Below are 16,177 nucleotides of genomic sequence, written 5' to 3'. Positions count from 1 at the left end.
TAATAATGAAAATGCGAATGGGTAGCGTGAGCCCAGTATAAGATATTCAATACATGGGAAGAAAAGCATAGCTTTGAAGAAAACAGCTTTTCAGCAAAGCTAAAAATGGTAGGTTTGTAATAAAAATTATAATATAAAGACACGGATGATATATTTTTTTTTTTTTTTAAATTGTTAAATCGCATTATTATTTTGATTACTTGTGTTAAAGATAAAAAAACAGCGTTGATGTTACAGTGAAACCGTTATCATTGATGTATCAGATGGAGTTGATGTTTAGGTATATGATTTTTTGCTGATGTATCAGATGGAGTTGATGTTAATGTTAACGATTTGTTGTTTATGTATCAGATGGAGTTGATGTTTAGGTATATGATTTGTTGTTGATGTTTCAGATGGAGTTGATGTTTAAGTATATGATTTGTTGTTGATGTTTCAGATGGAGTTGATGTTTTAAGTATATGATTTGTTGTTTATGTATCAGATGGAGTTGATGTTTAAGTATATGATTTGTTGTTGATGTTTCAGATGGAGTTGATGTTTAAGTATATGATTTGTTGTTGATGTTTCAGATGGAGTTGATGTTTAGGTATATGATTTGTTGTTGATGTTTCAGATGGAGTTGATGTTTAAGTATATGATTTGTTGTTGATGTTTCAGATGGAGTTGATGTTTAGGTATATGATTTGTTGTTAGTTCAGATGGAGTTGATGTTTAGTATGATTTGTTGTTGATGATGGATAAGATGGAGTTGATGTTAGGTATATGATTTGTTGTTGATGTTTTGATTTGTTGTTGATGTTTCAGATGGAGTTGATGTTTAAGTATATGATTTGTTGTTGATGTATCAGATGGAGTTGATGTTTAGGTATATGATCTGTTGTTGATGTTTTGATTTGTTGTTGATGTATCAGATGGAGTTGATGTTTAAGTATATGATTTGTTGTTGATGTTTCAGATGGAGTTGATGTTTAGGTATATGATTTTTTGCTGATGTATCAGATGGAGTTGATGTTTAGGTATATGATTTGTTGTTGATGTTTCAGATGGAGTTGATGTTTAAGTATATGATTTGTTGTTGATGTTTCAGATGGAGTTGATGTTTAGGTATATGATTTGTTGTTGATGTTTCAGATGGAGTTGATGTTTAGGTATATGATTTGTTGTTGATGTTTCAGATGGAGTTGATGTTTAAGTATATGATTTGTTGTTGATGTATCAGATGGAGTTGATGTTTAGGTATATGATCTGTTGTTGATGTTTTGATTTGTTGTTGATGTTTCAGATGGAGTTGATGTTTCCCCAAGTCCTCCACTAGGTAAGTGACTTTGATTCAGTCATGGGTAATTGTGTTAAAAGCAGACTTTGCAGGAACTCCTATATTTTAAAGTCTCTGCTAAAATCAAATTTTGCTTCACTCCGAAGGATAATGGTATCTTTGTTAAATATAAGAACTTGTATAATACAGTAAAAACCCTCTAACTCGAACCCGGATTTCTCGAATACCCCCTATTGGTCGAATTGGCCGTACGGTCCCGGCCGTGTCCCTATATAATCTATGTAACAAAACCCCTGATAGCTCGAACAGCTATTCGTCGAATACCCCTTATTCCTCGAACAGAAATATATCCCCGTTTCATCAAATACATAGTATCTACCCATGCATTCGTCGAACAGGTGTTCGGCCCTTGATAATTTTTTACCTGTGTCACACCTGACTGCACCGACCGTCACGGATAATAGCTCACGACCTGTGTTTATACAGGTATCGTATCAAGCCTTTCGGTAATTAAGGGATTAAGGTGTCAGTATTACCTACCTACACGATCGCCAGTCATTGTTTGATGCAAACTTTATTTGAATATTTCATAAAAAGGCATTGAATAATCGATGTCTCTCTCGTAATAATCTTCGCTTAAATGCGAAAATACGGAAGATGTTGATTCGTGTTAATAGAAAGTACGCATTGTGAAATGACAAAAGAGTCGAAAGAAATCGCTGACGTTCGACTTCCTGTATAAGTTCAATATTTTTTTTACTTTCTGTGTTGTTTTTTTTCCCCAAAAGATATAAACGATACCAAAATTTGATAGTGCTAAAGTACAAATCACATTGACCCATGTTCTTTTTTATCAGTGCCTTCCGTATCTTTTCCCGCATATTGTAATTTCGTAACTTTCCTTGCTCCATGAACACGTGTAACCTAACGCTTTTACAAGGTAGACATAGGTATCGTTGTTTGTTCGTAACTATGCTGGTTAATAAATTTATAGTGCGTATTTATTTTGTAAATGTGTTAAATGATTTTTGATAATTAAATCATCGAAATTGTACACATTGTCTGTTTTAACAAATATGGTATTTTGTACCACGTTTGACGATCGTTTACATTTGATTTACTTTGTCGTCAGTATTTTCAAACCCTCATTTTATGTAATACATATTTTTTTCAACTTGATATTGCTATCAAAAAACACTTTCATAAAAAATCCAAAATGCTGAAATTACGGTAATTAAAATGTCATTGCAATGCATTGTTTGTCATAGGGAGACCAGACATTTTGACTGTCAACGATCGATCATGACCAACCTCGGATGAGTTGAATACCCTGTATTCCTCGAATTATTGATCTGGTCCCCAGCTGTTCGAGTTATAGGGGTTTTACTGTATGTATTTATAGAAATGCTGGGATAAGGTGATGTGTTACGAAGTGAACAAAGTTTGACTGTATTAGGTGAATTAGGTTTAGCTGTATGGTTGGCTGTGAAATCCTGGTTGAAATATTTATGCCAGCTTTATCATGATGGAATATTCCATGCTCGAAAAACAGATGCCTCGATGTGAAACTCATTTTGATTACCAGATTTTACTGTTGAATTAATTTAGAAACTTTAAACATTAGATAACCTTTGAACTTTGACCCTTTAGATGCCCAACCGGTGACCTATAAGGAGCCTGCGTTCTGGTGTTCTATCGCATATTATGAGTTGAACAATCGCGTTGGCGAAACGTTCCACGCTTCACAGCCCTCTCTCACTGTCGACGGTTTTACTGATCCTTCAAATTCAGAGAGATTCTGCCTCGGCCTCCTGTCCAACATCAACCGTACTCAGCAAGTCGAAATGACCAGGCGCCATATTGGTAAGTTACTCAACAAGTCGAAATGACCAGGCGCCATATTGGTAAGTTACTCAACAAGTCCAAATGACCATGCACCATATTGGTAAGTTACTGAGCAAGTTGAAATGGCCCACACCCAAGATCATTAAACAGTGTTAGGTTTAGACTTGGCTAGTTACAGGTTATGTTAAAGATGCTCCACCGCCGATAGAGCATAAATGTTATTAATTATTTAAACAATAATTGGTGTTCAATCGTGTATATGTATGTCTCATTAACAAAGAAAATAATATATTTTTGTTATTTTGCCTTTGGTGCATGCGCAATCAGTAATTCATTCCATATAGGATATAGTGCCACAGAATTTTTTCGGGATGCAATTAAATATTTTTCATATTTTTAACTTGAAATAAAATTAGAAGCTCAAGCTTTTTAATGGTGGTAATGGTGTAAAGTTAGTAATTATTGTAACTGAAGAAAAATACTAAATTGTCTGCTCCTGCTTTTGATAGTGAAAATTTACAACAACAAAAAAACAACAAAAAAAGTGCTCTTTTTGATTGGCTAAGCAAAAAACTTAAGTCTAAGACTGTTTCATGCTCTTGGGACCCAGTGCCATATTGGTAAGTTACTTAGCAAGACGAAATGTCATAGGCCCATGATCATATAGCAGTCGTAAGTTTAGACTTAGGCAGTCACAGATAATGTAAACAAAAATTTTTGATTTTGAGGCCCAGTGCCATATTGGTTCGTTACACAGGAAGTCAAAATTAACTGGCATTATTTTGGTAAGTTACTCAGCAACCAAAACCAAGCCTTGACATAAAACAAGATCAATAAAATGTTCCTAATATAAAAGACAAATAAAAGAGTAAAACCAACTCAGAGATTCGGCAATTTCCCTAAAATTGTCATTGGTTGTGATTAAACCACAAAACAGTATTATATGTTTAGGATATACTATCAATGTAATTCAGAACACAAATGGAATCTAAATTGCCATTCGTTAAATCCCTTACTGTGTAGAAATGTGTGTGTACATAAAATGAACTCGCAAAATAAAGAACTAATAACGTTCTTCGAAACCTCCATTTTGATTTCCTTGTGAGTGATTAAACCGCAGTGCAATATATCCAAAATAATAGTATTATATATAAAACAGAAATACGATCCTGAATACTAACAATCTATAGAGGTCAGCTGATCACGATTTTAGTATTCCCCTTTGTAGGTGGATGATATTAAAGTGATATACCTTATTTCACTGCAAATAAGACCCCTCCCACAAATAAGACCCCTCCCATAAATAAGACCCCTCCCACAAATTAGACCCCTCTCACAAATAAGACCCCTCCCCCTCCCACAAATAAGACCCCTCCCACTCCCAAATAAGACCCCTCCCACAAATAAGACCCCTCCCACAAATAAGACCCCTCCCATAAATAAGACTCCTCCCACAAATAAGACCCCTCCCATAAATATTACCCCTCCCATAAATAAGACCCCTCCCATAAATAAGACCCCTCCCACAAATAAGACCCCTCCCATAAATATTACCCCTCCCATAAATAAGACCCCTCCCATAAATAAGACCCCTCCCACAAATAAGACCCCTCCCATAAATAAGACCCCTCCCACAAATAAGACCCCTCCCACAAATAAGACCCCTCCCACAAATGAGACCCCTCCCACAAGTAAGACTCCTCCCATAAATATTACCCCTCCCATAAATAAGACCCCTCCCACAAAATAGACCCCTCCCATAAATAAGACCCCTGCCTCAAATAAGACCCCTCTCACAAATAAGACCCCTCCCATAAATATTACCCCTCCCATAAATATTACCCCTCCCATAAATAAGACCCCTCCCACAAAATAGACCCCTCCCATAAATAAGACCCCTCCCACAAAATAGACCCCTCCCACAAATAAGACCCCTCCCACAAGTAAGACCCCTCCCACAAATAAGACCCCTCCCACAAGTAAGACTCCTCCAACAAATAAGACCCCTCCAAATAAGACCCCTCCCACAAATAAGACCCCTCCTACAAATTAGACCCCTCCCACAAAATAGATCCCTCCCACAAATAAGACCCCTCCCACAAATAAGACTTTTACCCCTCCCATAAATATTAACCCTCCCATAAATAAGACCCCTTCTGTAAATAAGACCCCTTCCACAAGTAAGACACAGAATTTAGAATGTGATTGACTGCCTTCGACGTGTAAGGCAAATAAAATTCACTGCTCTAGAACACATGATTTAATTCTTTTTCATATACAGAGAACCTTACATGTGTGGCTATGTTATATAGCAAGTTCAATAATTTAACATACCACAAGGTCTTAGGCAAGTTGTCTATCAAATTCTGTAATTAGTTTTTAAGTAAATGTCATACTATATTCCACAAGTGTAAGATTCCATTTATCAGATAACTATTCTTTATAGATAAAACTTCCAATTGAGTTTCTTTATAAGAGACTCGCCTTTGATGTTTCCGTCTAACGAGACAATCATATGACATCATATTTTAATTATGACATCATTATTACAGAACAGTGTTATTACACATGTGTCTTGCGATATTTATGAGATGTGTACTTACAGGTAAAGGCGTACGTTTGTACTACATTGGGGGTGAAGTGTTTGCAGAATGCTTAAGCGAGAGCGCTGTGTTCGTACAGAGTCCTAACTGTAACCAGAGATATGGGTGGCATCCAGCGACTGTCTGCAAAATACCACCAGGTCAGTGGCATAAACAAGGAATAGCCTCAAAATCAAACAAAAACTTGGCTTCATATTGGGGATGGTCTCAAAATTGACTAAAAGGTGTGGGTGCTCTCAAAATCAAACAAAAATGTGGCCGCATATTAGGGATTGTCTCAAAATCAACCAAATGGCCTCATGTTAGGCATTGTCTTAAAATCAAACAAAAATGTGGGTTCATGATAGGGATTGTCTCAAAATCAAATGAAAATGTGGACTCATATTGGGGTTTATCTCAAAATTGAAAAAAAAAATCCCTCGTAGAAGGTTGAGGTTTGGAGCCATCATTACAAAATTTGAACCTTCACTATGATTTTCAACAGGCATTCTGGTAGATGATATGTTATCAGAAACATGTATAAGAGAGATTTAATTGGCAATTTTGCCAATTTTTACAATCAGCAGATCGTATGTGCCAAGGGGTTTGTGGATACAATCCCAATTCCTAATTGGATGATAACTTTGATATGTTTTGTAAGCTTAGTAACTATCAGATGGGGTGGGCACAACATTTTGGAGGGAAACTAATGTTTTAACTAGCTTATTTATAAAAGAAAATGCACTGCCAGTTTTTAATGTATGATTTTAGACAGATATTAACATATGTTTTATGTTTTGCTGTTAGAATAGGGATATTTAAAAATGGTATAAATTGTGTTTTCTTAAACTGCTTACCATATTAGACACAGTAAGCACCCAGAGCTCATAAATTATTTAAGCAAATAAGGGGGTGCCTCATGACAACAAATTTGGACTAGCCTTTCATAAAAAGATATTCTACAAAGTAAGTCATACATCAATTTGCAAAAACTATAAGTAAGGAAACCAATAGTTTTATTATTTTAAGTCTGCATTTGATTCGAAGTGAGTGAAATTGAAGCCTAAAATAGTTAGAAGGGTGCTTATATAGGGATTGGGGCATTTATTGGGTTCAATTTCTACATATTTGTTTTGATGGTATTTTTCCAGGTTGCAACCTGAAAATTTTTAACAATCAGGAGTTTGCTGCATTGCTGGCCCAGTCAGTGAACCAAGGATTCGAGTCAGTCTATCAACTCACTCGTATGTGTACGATAAGGATGAGCTTTGTAAAGGGCTGGGGCGCCGAGTACAGGTGTGTATAATGTGTAAAGGGATAGGGCGCCCAGTACAAGTGTGTCTAACAAGTACATGGCTGGGGCGCCGAGTACAGGTGTGTATAACATGTACAGGGCTGGGATGCCGAGTACAGGTGTGTATAACATGTACAGGGCTGGGGCGCAGAGTACAGGTGTGTATAACATGTACAGGGCTGGGATGCCGAGTACAGGTGTGTATAACATGTACAGGGCTGGGGCGCCGAGTACAGGTGTGTATAACATGTACAGGGCTGGGATGCCGAGTACAGGTGTGTATAACATGTACAGGGCTGGGATGCCGAGTACAGGTGTGTATAACATGTACAGGGCTGGGGCGTCGTGTACAGGTGTGTATAACATGTACAGGGCTGGGATGCCAAGTACAGGTGTGTATAACATGTACAGGGCTGGGGTGCCGAGTACAGGTGTGTATAACATGTACAAGGCTGGGGTGCGAGTACAGGTGTGTATAACATGTACAGGGCTGGGATGCCGAGTACAGGTGTGTATAACATGTACAGGGCTGGGGCGCAGAGTACAGGTGTGTATAACATGTACAGGGCTGGGATGCCGAGTACAGGTGTGTATAACATGTACAGGGCTGGGATGCCGAGTACAGATGTGTATAACATGTACAGAGCTGGGGCGTCGTGTACAGGTGTGTATAACATGTACAGGGCTGGGATGCCAAGTACAGGTGTGTATAACATGTACAGGGCTGGGATGCCAAGTACAGGTGTGTATAACATGTACAGGGCTGGGATGCCGAGTACAGGTGTGTATAACATGTACAGGGCTGGGGCGCCGAGTACAGGTGTGTATAACATGTACAGGCCTGGGGCGCAGAGTACAGGTGTGTATAACATGTACAGGGCTGGGGCGCCGAGTACAGGTGTGTATAACATGTACAGGGCTGGGGCGCAGAGTACAGGTGTGTATAACATGTACAGGGCTGGGATGCAGAGTACAGGTGTGTATAAACATGTACAGGGCTGGGGCGCCGAGTACAGGTGTGTATAACATGTACAGGGCTGGGGCGTCGTGTACAGTTGTGTATAACATGTACAGGGCTGGGGCGCAGAGTACAGGTGTGTATAACATGTACAGGGTTGGGGCACAGAGTACAGGTGTGTATAACATGTACAGGGCTGGGGCGCAGAGTACAGGTGTGTATAACATGTACAGGCCTGGGATGCCAAGTACAGGTGTGTAATAACATGTACAGGGCTGGGGCGCCGAGTACAGGTGTGTATAACATGTACAGGGCTGGGGCACAGAGTACAGGTGTGTATAACATGTACAGGGCTGGGGCGCCAAGTACAGGTGTGTATAACATGTACAGGGCTGGGGCGCCGAGTACAGGTGTGTATAACATGTACAGGGCTGGGGCGCCAAGTACAGGTGTGTATAACATGTACAGGGCTGGGGCGAAGAGTACAGGTGTGTATAACATGTACAGGGCTGGGGCGCAGAGTACAGGTGTGTATAACATGTACAGGGCTGGGGCGCCGAGTACAGGTGTGTATAACATGTACAGGCCTGGGATGCCGAGTACAGGTGTGTATAACATGTACAGGGCTGGGGTGCCAAGTACAGGTGTGTTTATAACATGTACAGGGCTCGGATGCCGAGTACAGCTGTGTATAACATGTACAGGGCTGGGGCGTCGTGTACAGGTGTGTATAACATGTACAGGCCTGGGATGCCAAGTACAGGTGTGTATAACATGTACAGGCCTGGACAAGTACAGGTGTGTATAACATGTACAGGCCTGGGATGCCAAGTACAGGTGTGTATAACATGTACAGGGCTGGGGCCAGAGTACAGGTGTGTATAACATGTACAGGGCTGGGGCGCCTCGGTGGGCAGAGTAAAGGTGTGTATAACATGTACAGGGCTGGGGCGCAGAGTAAAGGTGTGTATAACATGTACAGGGCTGGGGCGCCGAGTACAGGTGTGTATAACATGTACAGGGCTGGGGCACAGAGTACAGGTGTGTATAACATGTACAGGGCTGGGGGCGCCGAGTACAGGTGTGTATAACATGTACAGGGCTGGGGCGCAGAGTACAGGTGTGTATAACATGTACAGGGCTGGGGCGCAGAGTACAGGTGTGTATAACATGTACAGGGCTGGGGCGCCAGAGTACAGGTGTGTATAACATGTACAGGGCTGGGATGCCGAGTACAGGTGTGTATAACATGTACAGGGCTGGGGCGCCGAGTACAGGTGTGTATAACATGTACAGGGCTGGGGCGCCGAGTACAGGTGTGTATAACATGTACAGGGCTGGGGCGCAGAGTACAGGTGTGTATAACATGTACAGGGCTGGGGCGCAGAGTACAGGTGTGTATAACATGTACAGGGCTGGGATGCAGAGTACAGGTGTGTATAACATGTACAGGGCTGGGGCGCAGAGTACAGGTGTGTATAACATGTACAGGCCTGGGGCGCAGAGTACAGGTGTGTATAACATGTACAGGGCTGGGATGCCGAGTACAGGTGTGTATAACATGTACAGGGCTGGGGCGCCGAGTACAGGTGTGTATAACATGTACAGGGCTGGGATGCCGAGTACAGGTGTGTATAACATGTACAGGGCTGGGGCGCAGAGTACAGGTGTGTATAACATGTACAGGCCTGGGATGCAGAGTACAGGTGTGTAATAACATGTACAGGGCTGGGGCGCAGAGTACAGATGTGTATATCATGTACAGGGCTGGGGCGTCGTGTACAGGTGTGTATAACATGTACAGGGCTGGGATGCCGAGTACAGGTGTGTATAACATGTACAGGCCTGGGGCGTCGTGTACAGGTGTGTATAACATGTACAGGCCTGGGATGCCAAGTACAGGTGTGTATAACATGTACAGGGCTGGGGCGTCGTGTACAGGTTTGTATAACATGTACAGGGCTGGGGCGTCGTGTACAGGTGTGTATAACATGTACAGGGCTGGGGCGTCGTGTACAGGTGTGTATAACATGTACAGGGCTGGGGCGTCGTGTACAGGTGTGTATAACATGTACAGGGCTAGGGCGCCGAGTACAGGTGTGTATAACATGTACAGGGCTGGGGCGCCTAGTACAGGTGTGTATAACATGTACAGGGCTTGGGTGTCGTGTACAGGTGTGTATAACATGTACAGGACTGGGGCGCCGAGTACAGGTGTGTATAACATGTACAGGGCTGGGGCGTCGTGTACAGGTGTGTATAACATGTACAGGGCTGGGGCGTCGTGTACAGGTGTGTATAACATGTACAGGGCTGGGGCGCCGAGTACAGGTGTGTATAACATGTACAGGGCTGGGGCGAAGAGTACAGGTGTGTATAAACATGTACAGGGCTGGGGCGCCGAGTACAGGTGTGTATAACATGTACAGGGCTGGGGCGCCGAGTACAGGTGTGTATAACATGTACAGGCCTGGGATGCCGAGTACAGGTGTGTATAACATGTACAGGGCTGGGGCGTCGAGTACAGGTGTGTATAACATGTACAGGGCTGGGATGCCGAGTACAGGTGTGTATAACATGTACAGGGCTGGGATGCCGAGTACAGGTGTGTATAACATGTACAGGGCTGGGATGCCGAGTACAGGTGTGTACAGGTGTGTATAACATGTACAGGGCTGGGGCGTCGTGTACAGGTGTGTATAACATGTACAGGCCTGGGGCGCCGAGTATAGTTGTGTATAACATGTACAGGGCTGGGCGTCGTGTACAGGTGTGTATAACATGTACAGGCCTGGGGCGCCGAGTACAGGTGTGTATAACATGTACAGGGCTGGGATGCCGAGTACAGGTGTGTATAACATGTACAGGGCTGGGGCGCCGAGTACAGATGTGTATAACATGTACAGGGCTGGGGCGCAGAGTACAGGTGTGTATAACATGTACAGGGCTGGGATGCAGAGTACAGGTGTGTATAACATGTACAGGGCTGGGGCGCCGAGTACAGGTGTGTATAACATGTACAGGGCTGGGGCGTCGTGTACAGGTGTGTATTCCCTCTAAAGGCTTAAGATTGATACATGATCTCGGGCCCTGGTGTGTGTACGTAGAGGGCTGGTGTGCAGAGCAAATTTATCAGTTTTGATATGATTTTTAGTCGATGTAACAGTTTCTGTTTTAATTACAGACGACAGACGGTGACAAGCACTCCGTGTTGGATCGAGATTCATCTGAATGGACCACTGCAATGGCTGGATCGTGTTCTCACACAAATGGGGTCGCCTGGGCTACCGTGCTCCAGTATGTCTTAGGTCAAAGGTGAAAGGTCAACATCAATAGTCATATGATGAACTGAAAAGTGAAATATCAAACTGGATACTTATATTTGTAAATGTTTTACAAAAATATCTCTATAAACATGACAAAGTCATTAATCTGTCGCGGTTGTATGAATGGTGCTTGTATGAGAAACAAGTTGATGGTAGGAAAAGTTACTGTCGGATTTGTTCGTAGTGTGTAAGTGAAAGGTCAATGTTGGTGCAAAAATATCCCTGTTGAGGAAAAGTATAGAAAAAAGCAATGTGGATCATAAATTTGGAACTCTTCTTCAAATGGAGGTATGAAAAGTGTTGAGAAAAAAAAGCTTATCTACAACGTATTAACTTTTATGACAATATGCATGTAACAGTGCAGTCTTCAAAACAGTTACCATAGAAACAAATGTGCTTGGAACTCTTCTTTGTGAAAAGGAAAGAAATGCTCGCTCTGTGATAGAATGGATTCTCTTCAGTGTTGAAGTACCATGATAAAAAATGGAACTCTTCAATTGTGGAGGAAGGATAGAAGTATACTGGAACTCTTTGATTTGGAGGAAAGAATGATGCTAAACGTAAGGAACAATTGGCCAATCGGTATGGAGGAAAAGTGTTATTTAACGCTAGTTACTTTGAAGGAACAAATAATATATTGTGTGATGCATGGATTTATATTTTTAGGGGGAGAATTATTCAATGAGATGCTTTGTAATTGATTAAGGGAAGGAAAATGATGTGAATGATAGAATTGTTTGGTCATTGTTACGGGGAAGTGATTGTTATGAAGTAAATGAGTAGGGTTGTTATGTTATGAAGAAAAAGACGATATGTTGTACATATCTTAAGAACGAATCTTCAGTTTTCAAGTTTACTTGAAAATCTTATTGTTATTTAAGATGCTGCTGGAATTCTTGCTCTTGAATTTCTTTTTTTCCTCTATTTTCACGATTCCTTGGCTCTGTTTAGGTCTCTGTATGACATTTCAACTTTTGTTCATTAAAACCTGAAAATAGTCTCAACATGCTTCATTTTAAGCCTAATTTCATGTTCGGAACCCTTGATACATTTTGACAGTTTCGCCAGCTGTCAATCAGAATGCATGTGACTTTGCATTTTCTCAAACATTGAATAGGTACACATGTTTGTGCTAGCACAAGGTGTGGCGACATACGGCCTGGTGATCGTTTCTCTAGACCATACAGTACATATATTATAGGTTTCTGATACATGCATCAGTTTAAAATGTGATATTATTCCACGTTGTATATTAATGGCAACATATGGCCAATAGCACTCTTAAATGATCTTGCTTGAACCTTAATCACTGACGTCAAATATTTCCTTTTACTGGACAAAACAAATATATGTATAATGTGAATATAAAATTTCATATATTTAGTAAAGATGTTCCACCGCCGACAGAGCATAAACAAAATATATCAATAGGACAATAATTGTTGTTAAATTTTGTCTGAATTAACACAAAAATACATATAATACATTTGATTTTGTTGCCTGAGCAATCAGTACCTCGTTCCATTTATGATGTAGTGCCATTGCTTTTTCTCGGAATGCAATAAATGATTTTGGATATTTTTATTCTGAAGTAAAATGAAAACCTCCAACCTTTCAATGATGGCAATAGGGTAAAGTAAAAGACTAATTGGTCTGCTCCTGTTTTTAAATGATAATAATTACCATTTGTCAACGGTGTAGCATCTTTAAAAAAAGATAATGTTAAAAAATATGAAGCATCATCTACATTTCAATTCTGTATTTGCATGTTACTGAGCTACCTGCTTGAGCAGGTAGGTAATGACATCAGTTTGTGAGCGTAAATTTTGGAGAAAATGATGTACTGTATAGACGGTTATTTTTGTGGGAAGATATTTTCGAGCTTTGGCAGAAGATTGCTATTATCGTGACAACTTGATATACAAAATATAAAATTGTTGAATCACATGTACTTGCGAAGAGGTTTTAGAGCTGCGAAAATAACAAAAAAATGATAATTTTCGTTTGCATAGATATACCATGCGATCCATTTGCAGATTTGTACAAATCTGCTGTATCTTGAATGGTACCAGCCGAACTGTACTGGTACAAGTGGTATGTTTTCAGAAGCGAACCAATTGGATCCAAGGACTTTTTCATTTGTCGGCGAAATGATTTCTTTGTCGAAAACAAGACAGAGAGTACAGTATCTATATCCGATGAAATTACACAGATCATTTATTTCAATGTATGTCAAAACTATTTAGGCTTTTATGACTATGATATTGTTCACATAGAGAGTACTTGGCTTTTATATTTGAAGCTTATCCAAAAGTGTTCCATTAGGCGATGTCTTATCACTTCAGTACCACTGATACGAATCTGCAAATGGAATGCACAGATAGTAATAAAAAGATGATTTTTTTGTTAGTAGGCAGTGAAAATGTGAGGTAAGGGGAGATAATCTATTGAAGGCATTTGCGATACAATATTTGTGACTTGTTAGTCATTTATATATCATCTATGATCGTTGTTTATCAAAGGTCCATGTTTTACCCTCATCAGTAATCATTGTGAGAAAAACAAGCAAGTAAAAACAAGCTTAAAGGTCAATTATGAAATAACCCATTCTCCCCTGTAATTGCACAATAAACTCTTCTAACCATTGACGTTTACCAGTTTAAAATGTTTTCAGGGGTGATTTGGGTTAAATAGTATTATCTCAAATTATTGCTAATCAACGCGTTTCACAACCCAATGTATGTATCATGCCTCCTTCTGTTGCTGGTCAAAAATACATAGATGTCACGATATTTGTTAAATTTATCTCTTTTGTTTTCCATTTAAATGATAAGTATGAATAATCATGGTGAGGCAACAACTGTTCTGAAGTTTAATGACTCATATCTGGTGAAAATCGTGGTGAATAATGTTTGTTAAATTCACCTATTTTGCTATACCAGTTTGTTAAATTCACCTATTTTGCTATACCAGTAGAGTATAGAGAATTTTGAGGACTCGATACAGAAAATATGACTTACCTGTGTCTGGTAAGAATGTGACACATGACAATAGATACTTTCGTTTGGTCATGACTTAATTAGATTTGGGCCATATTAAAAATATTTATGTTTCCGGTAACCCTACTGACTCTGTATTCCATGCCTAGCCAAAACCTATAAATCTGTAAATTATCAAGAAAAATAAAGCAGTTTTTTTGCCACAAAATTAGAATGCTCACATACTGATTTTGTCTTTATACTCTAGGAATCATGATTCCAGGTTTTATTGTTTGAAAACAAGAGGATGAAAGGACTTCCTACCGACCCTTCTGTTTGAAAGGGAGTTACTGGAAACGTACATTATTTTATTTGGCCTTAAAACTTTACCTGGTTGTGTTGGCTCTTGCAGAGCAACTTGGCCCAAATTCAGGTTGTTGTTGTATATTGGTTCTGTTAACGAGAAATATCTAGAAAGTCTTCTTAAAATGGGTAATTTTACGTGAACAACAGACTCATTTGGGGGAAGACTGACTTAATTTCTTGTTTATTGGAATCCAAGCATTTGTTGATAATGTTCCCGGTGCATCATCTTCATCAGTATTTTTGTCACATTAGTGTAGCACTTGTAGGCTTAGAGAATACCAGAAAATATAAAAGGGAGATAATCCTAGATATATTAAAGGGAGATAATCCTAGATATATTAAAGGGAGATAATGCTGGATAAATATCAAAGGAAGATACTCCTATGTTGATCTCAAATGTGTATGTATATGATGTAGTGAACTACAAGTCAATTTCTGAGAAATAGTTCTATTATTTTAGCCAAATAAAAGTTTTTATAATACAAAATAAATGTGTCGGATGACATGCTGTAGTTTGACAAATATATAAAAAATTCCCCTTCAGATTTTCTGTTAATATGAAACTTTGTAATTATCTAGCGTTGTACAAATACAGCATTACTAGAGGACATCCCAGTATTTTATGCTCACTATATATTGTTTTGCCTTCCATGCAGGTATATATATATATATATAAATGTAGTTCATCGAAAGCAGAATGCCTTTAATGATTCAGGGGCAGTAACTCTAAATGATTTGGGGTTGAGGAAGGACAGTAATAATTTGGATATATTCCTCGTGCATGTTAACTGTAAATTTATCATTGCCAGTTGCTAGAAATAAAATCATCATGCATATACTTTGTGTTTGATTGTTTTTTTAGTATTTCAGCACCATTACCACCAGTAGGTCACAACCTTTTAATTGATAGAACATTTAAACAGTCTTTTCTTTTACAAATTTCCGGCTTCTTGGCCATCCGTGGGTGCATGGAAAGCAAAAAGCAGCAATGTAAAATTCATCTCGAACTTCTTTCACTAGCTAATAACGACATGAGGCTTGCCATCTTGGATTCTTATTGTAAAGTTTTCCAATTTGTCTGTCACACTTCCATTTAAAGATTTCTTTAGGTCTTCAGTCCTGTATTACATCTTTGGATATTACAGAGTAAGCTCCCTTGTGTTTAGGAATCAATTGTTACATCATTTTGCGAGTGCAAATCACATAATCTCCGAAAAATACGTTAAGCTCACAAACAATTACTACCTACATGGGCAGATAATTCTGTAATATGCAAATACGGAATATGCCTTGATCACATTACTGTAAACCAATTTATTTTCACTTTTACTCGTCACGACTTGGTACAGCTGTATCATGTATGTACATTACAATTTTTGTAGTCATTCATATTACGCGAAATAAAGAAGCACGTGAAAATAAGTGGTTTATATTATATAGAATTTTATCCACAACTTCATTATTGCAAATTTTTCTCATTTTCTTCTGAGTGATTTATGATTATGATAACTAATCTTTCTCGAGTGATTGATTGCTAATTTTTCTGAGC

General features: G+C 39.3%; 1 protein-coding gene across 2 annotated transcripts in view; it reads left to right on the top strand.

Annotated features, from left to right (window-relative positions):
- LOC138306125 (mothers against decapentaplegic homolog 3-like) overlaps window positions 1-15,466 on the top strand; it is a 56,907-nt gene extending 41,441 nt beyond the window's left edge. For both annotated transcript variants that reach the window (XM_069246494.1, XM_069246492.1), the window contains 5 exons: window positions 1,286-1,318; window positions 2,930-3,142; window positions 5,730-5,867; window positions 6,858-7,002; window positions 11,143-15,466. In XM_069246494.1, the coding sequence (XP_069102595.1) occupies window positions 1,286-1,318; window positions 2,930-3,142; window positions 5,730-5,867; window positions 6,858-7,002; window positions 11,143-11,266 (653 nt within the window). In that variant the 3' untranslated portion in view covers window positions 11,267-15,466. The remainder of the gene's footprint in view (window positions 1-1,285; window positions 1,319-2,929; window positions 3,143-5,729; window positions 5,868-6,857; window positions 7,003-11,142) is intronic.
- Window positions 15,467-16,177: the final 711 nt, after the last annotated feature.

The sequence above is a fragment of the Argopecten irradians genome, chromosome 13 (assembly GCF_041381155.1).
Source record: "Argopecten irradians isolate NY chromosome 13, Ai_NY, whole genome shotgun sequence".
Lineage (NCBI taxonomy): Eukaryota > Metazoa > Mollusca > Bivalvia > Pectinida > Pectinidae > Argopecten > Argopecten irradians.
Note: the sequence above shows the minus strand (reverse complement) of the source record. Positions and strands in the feature narration are given on the sequence as shown.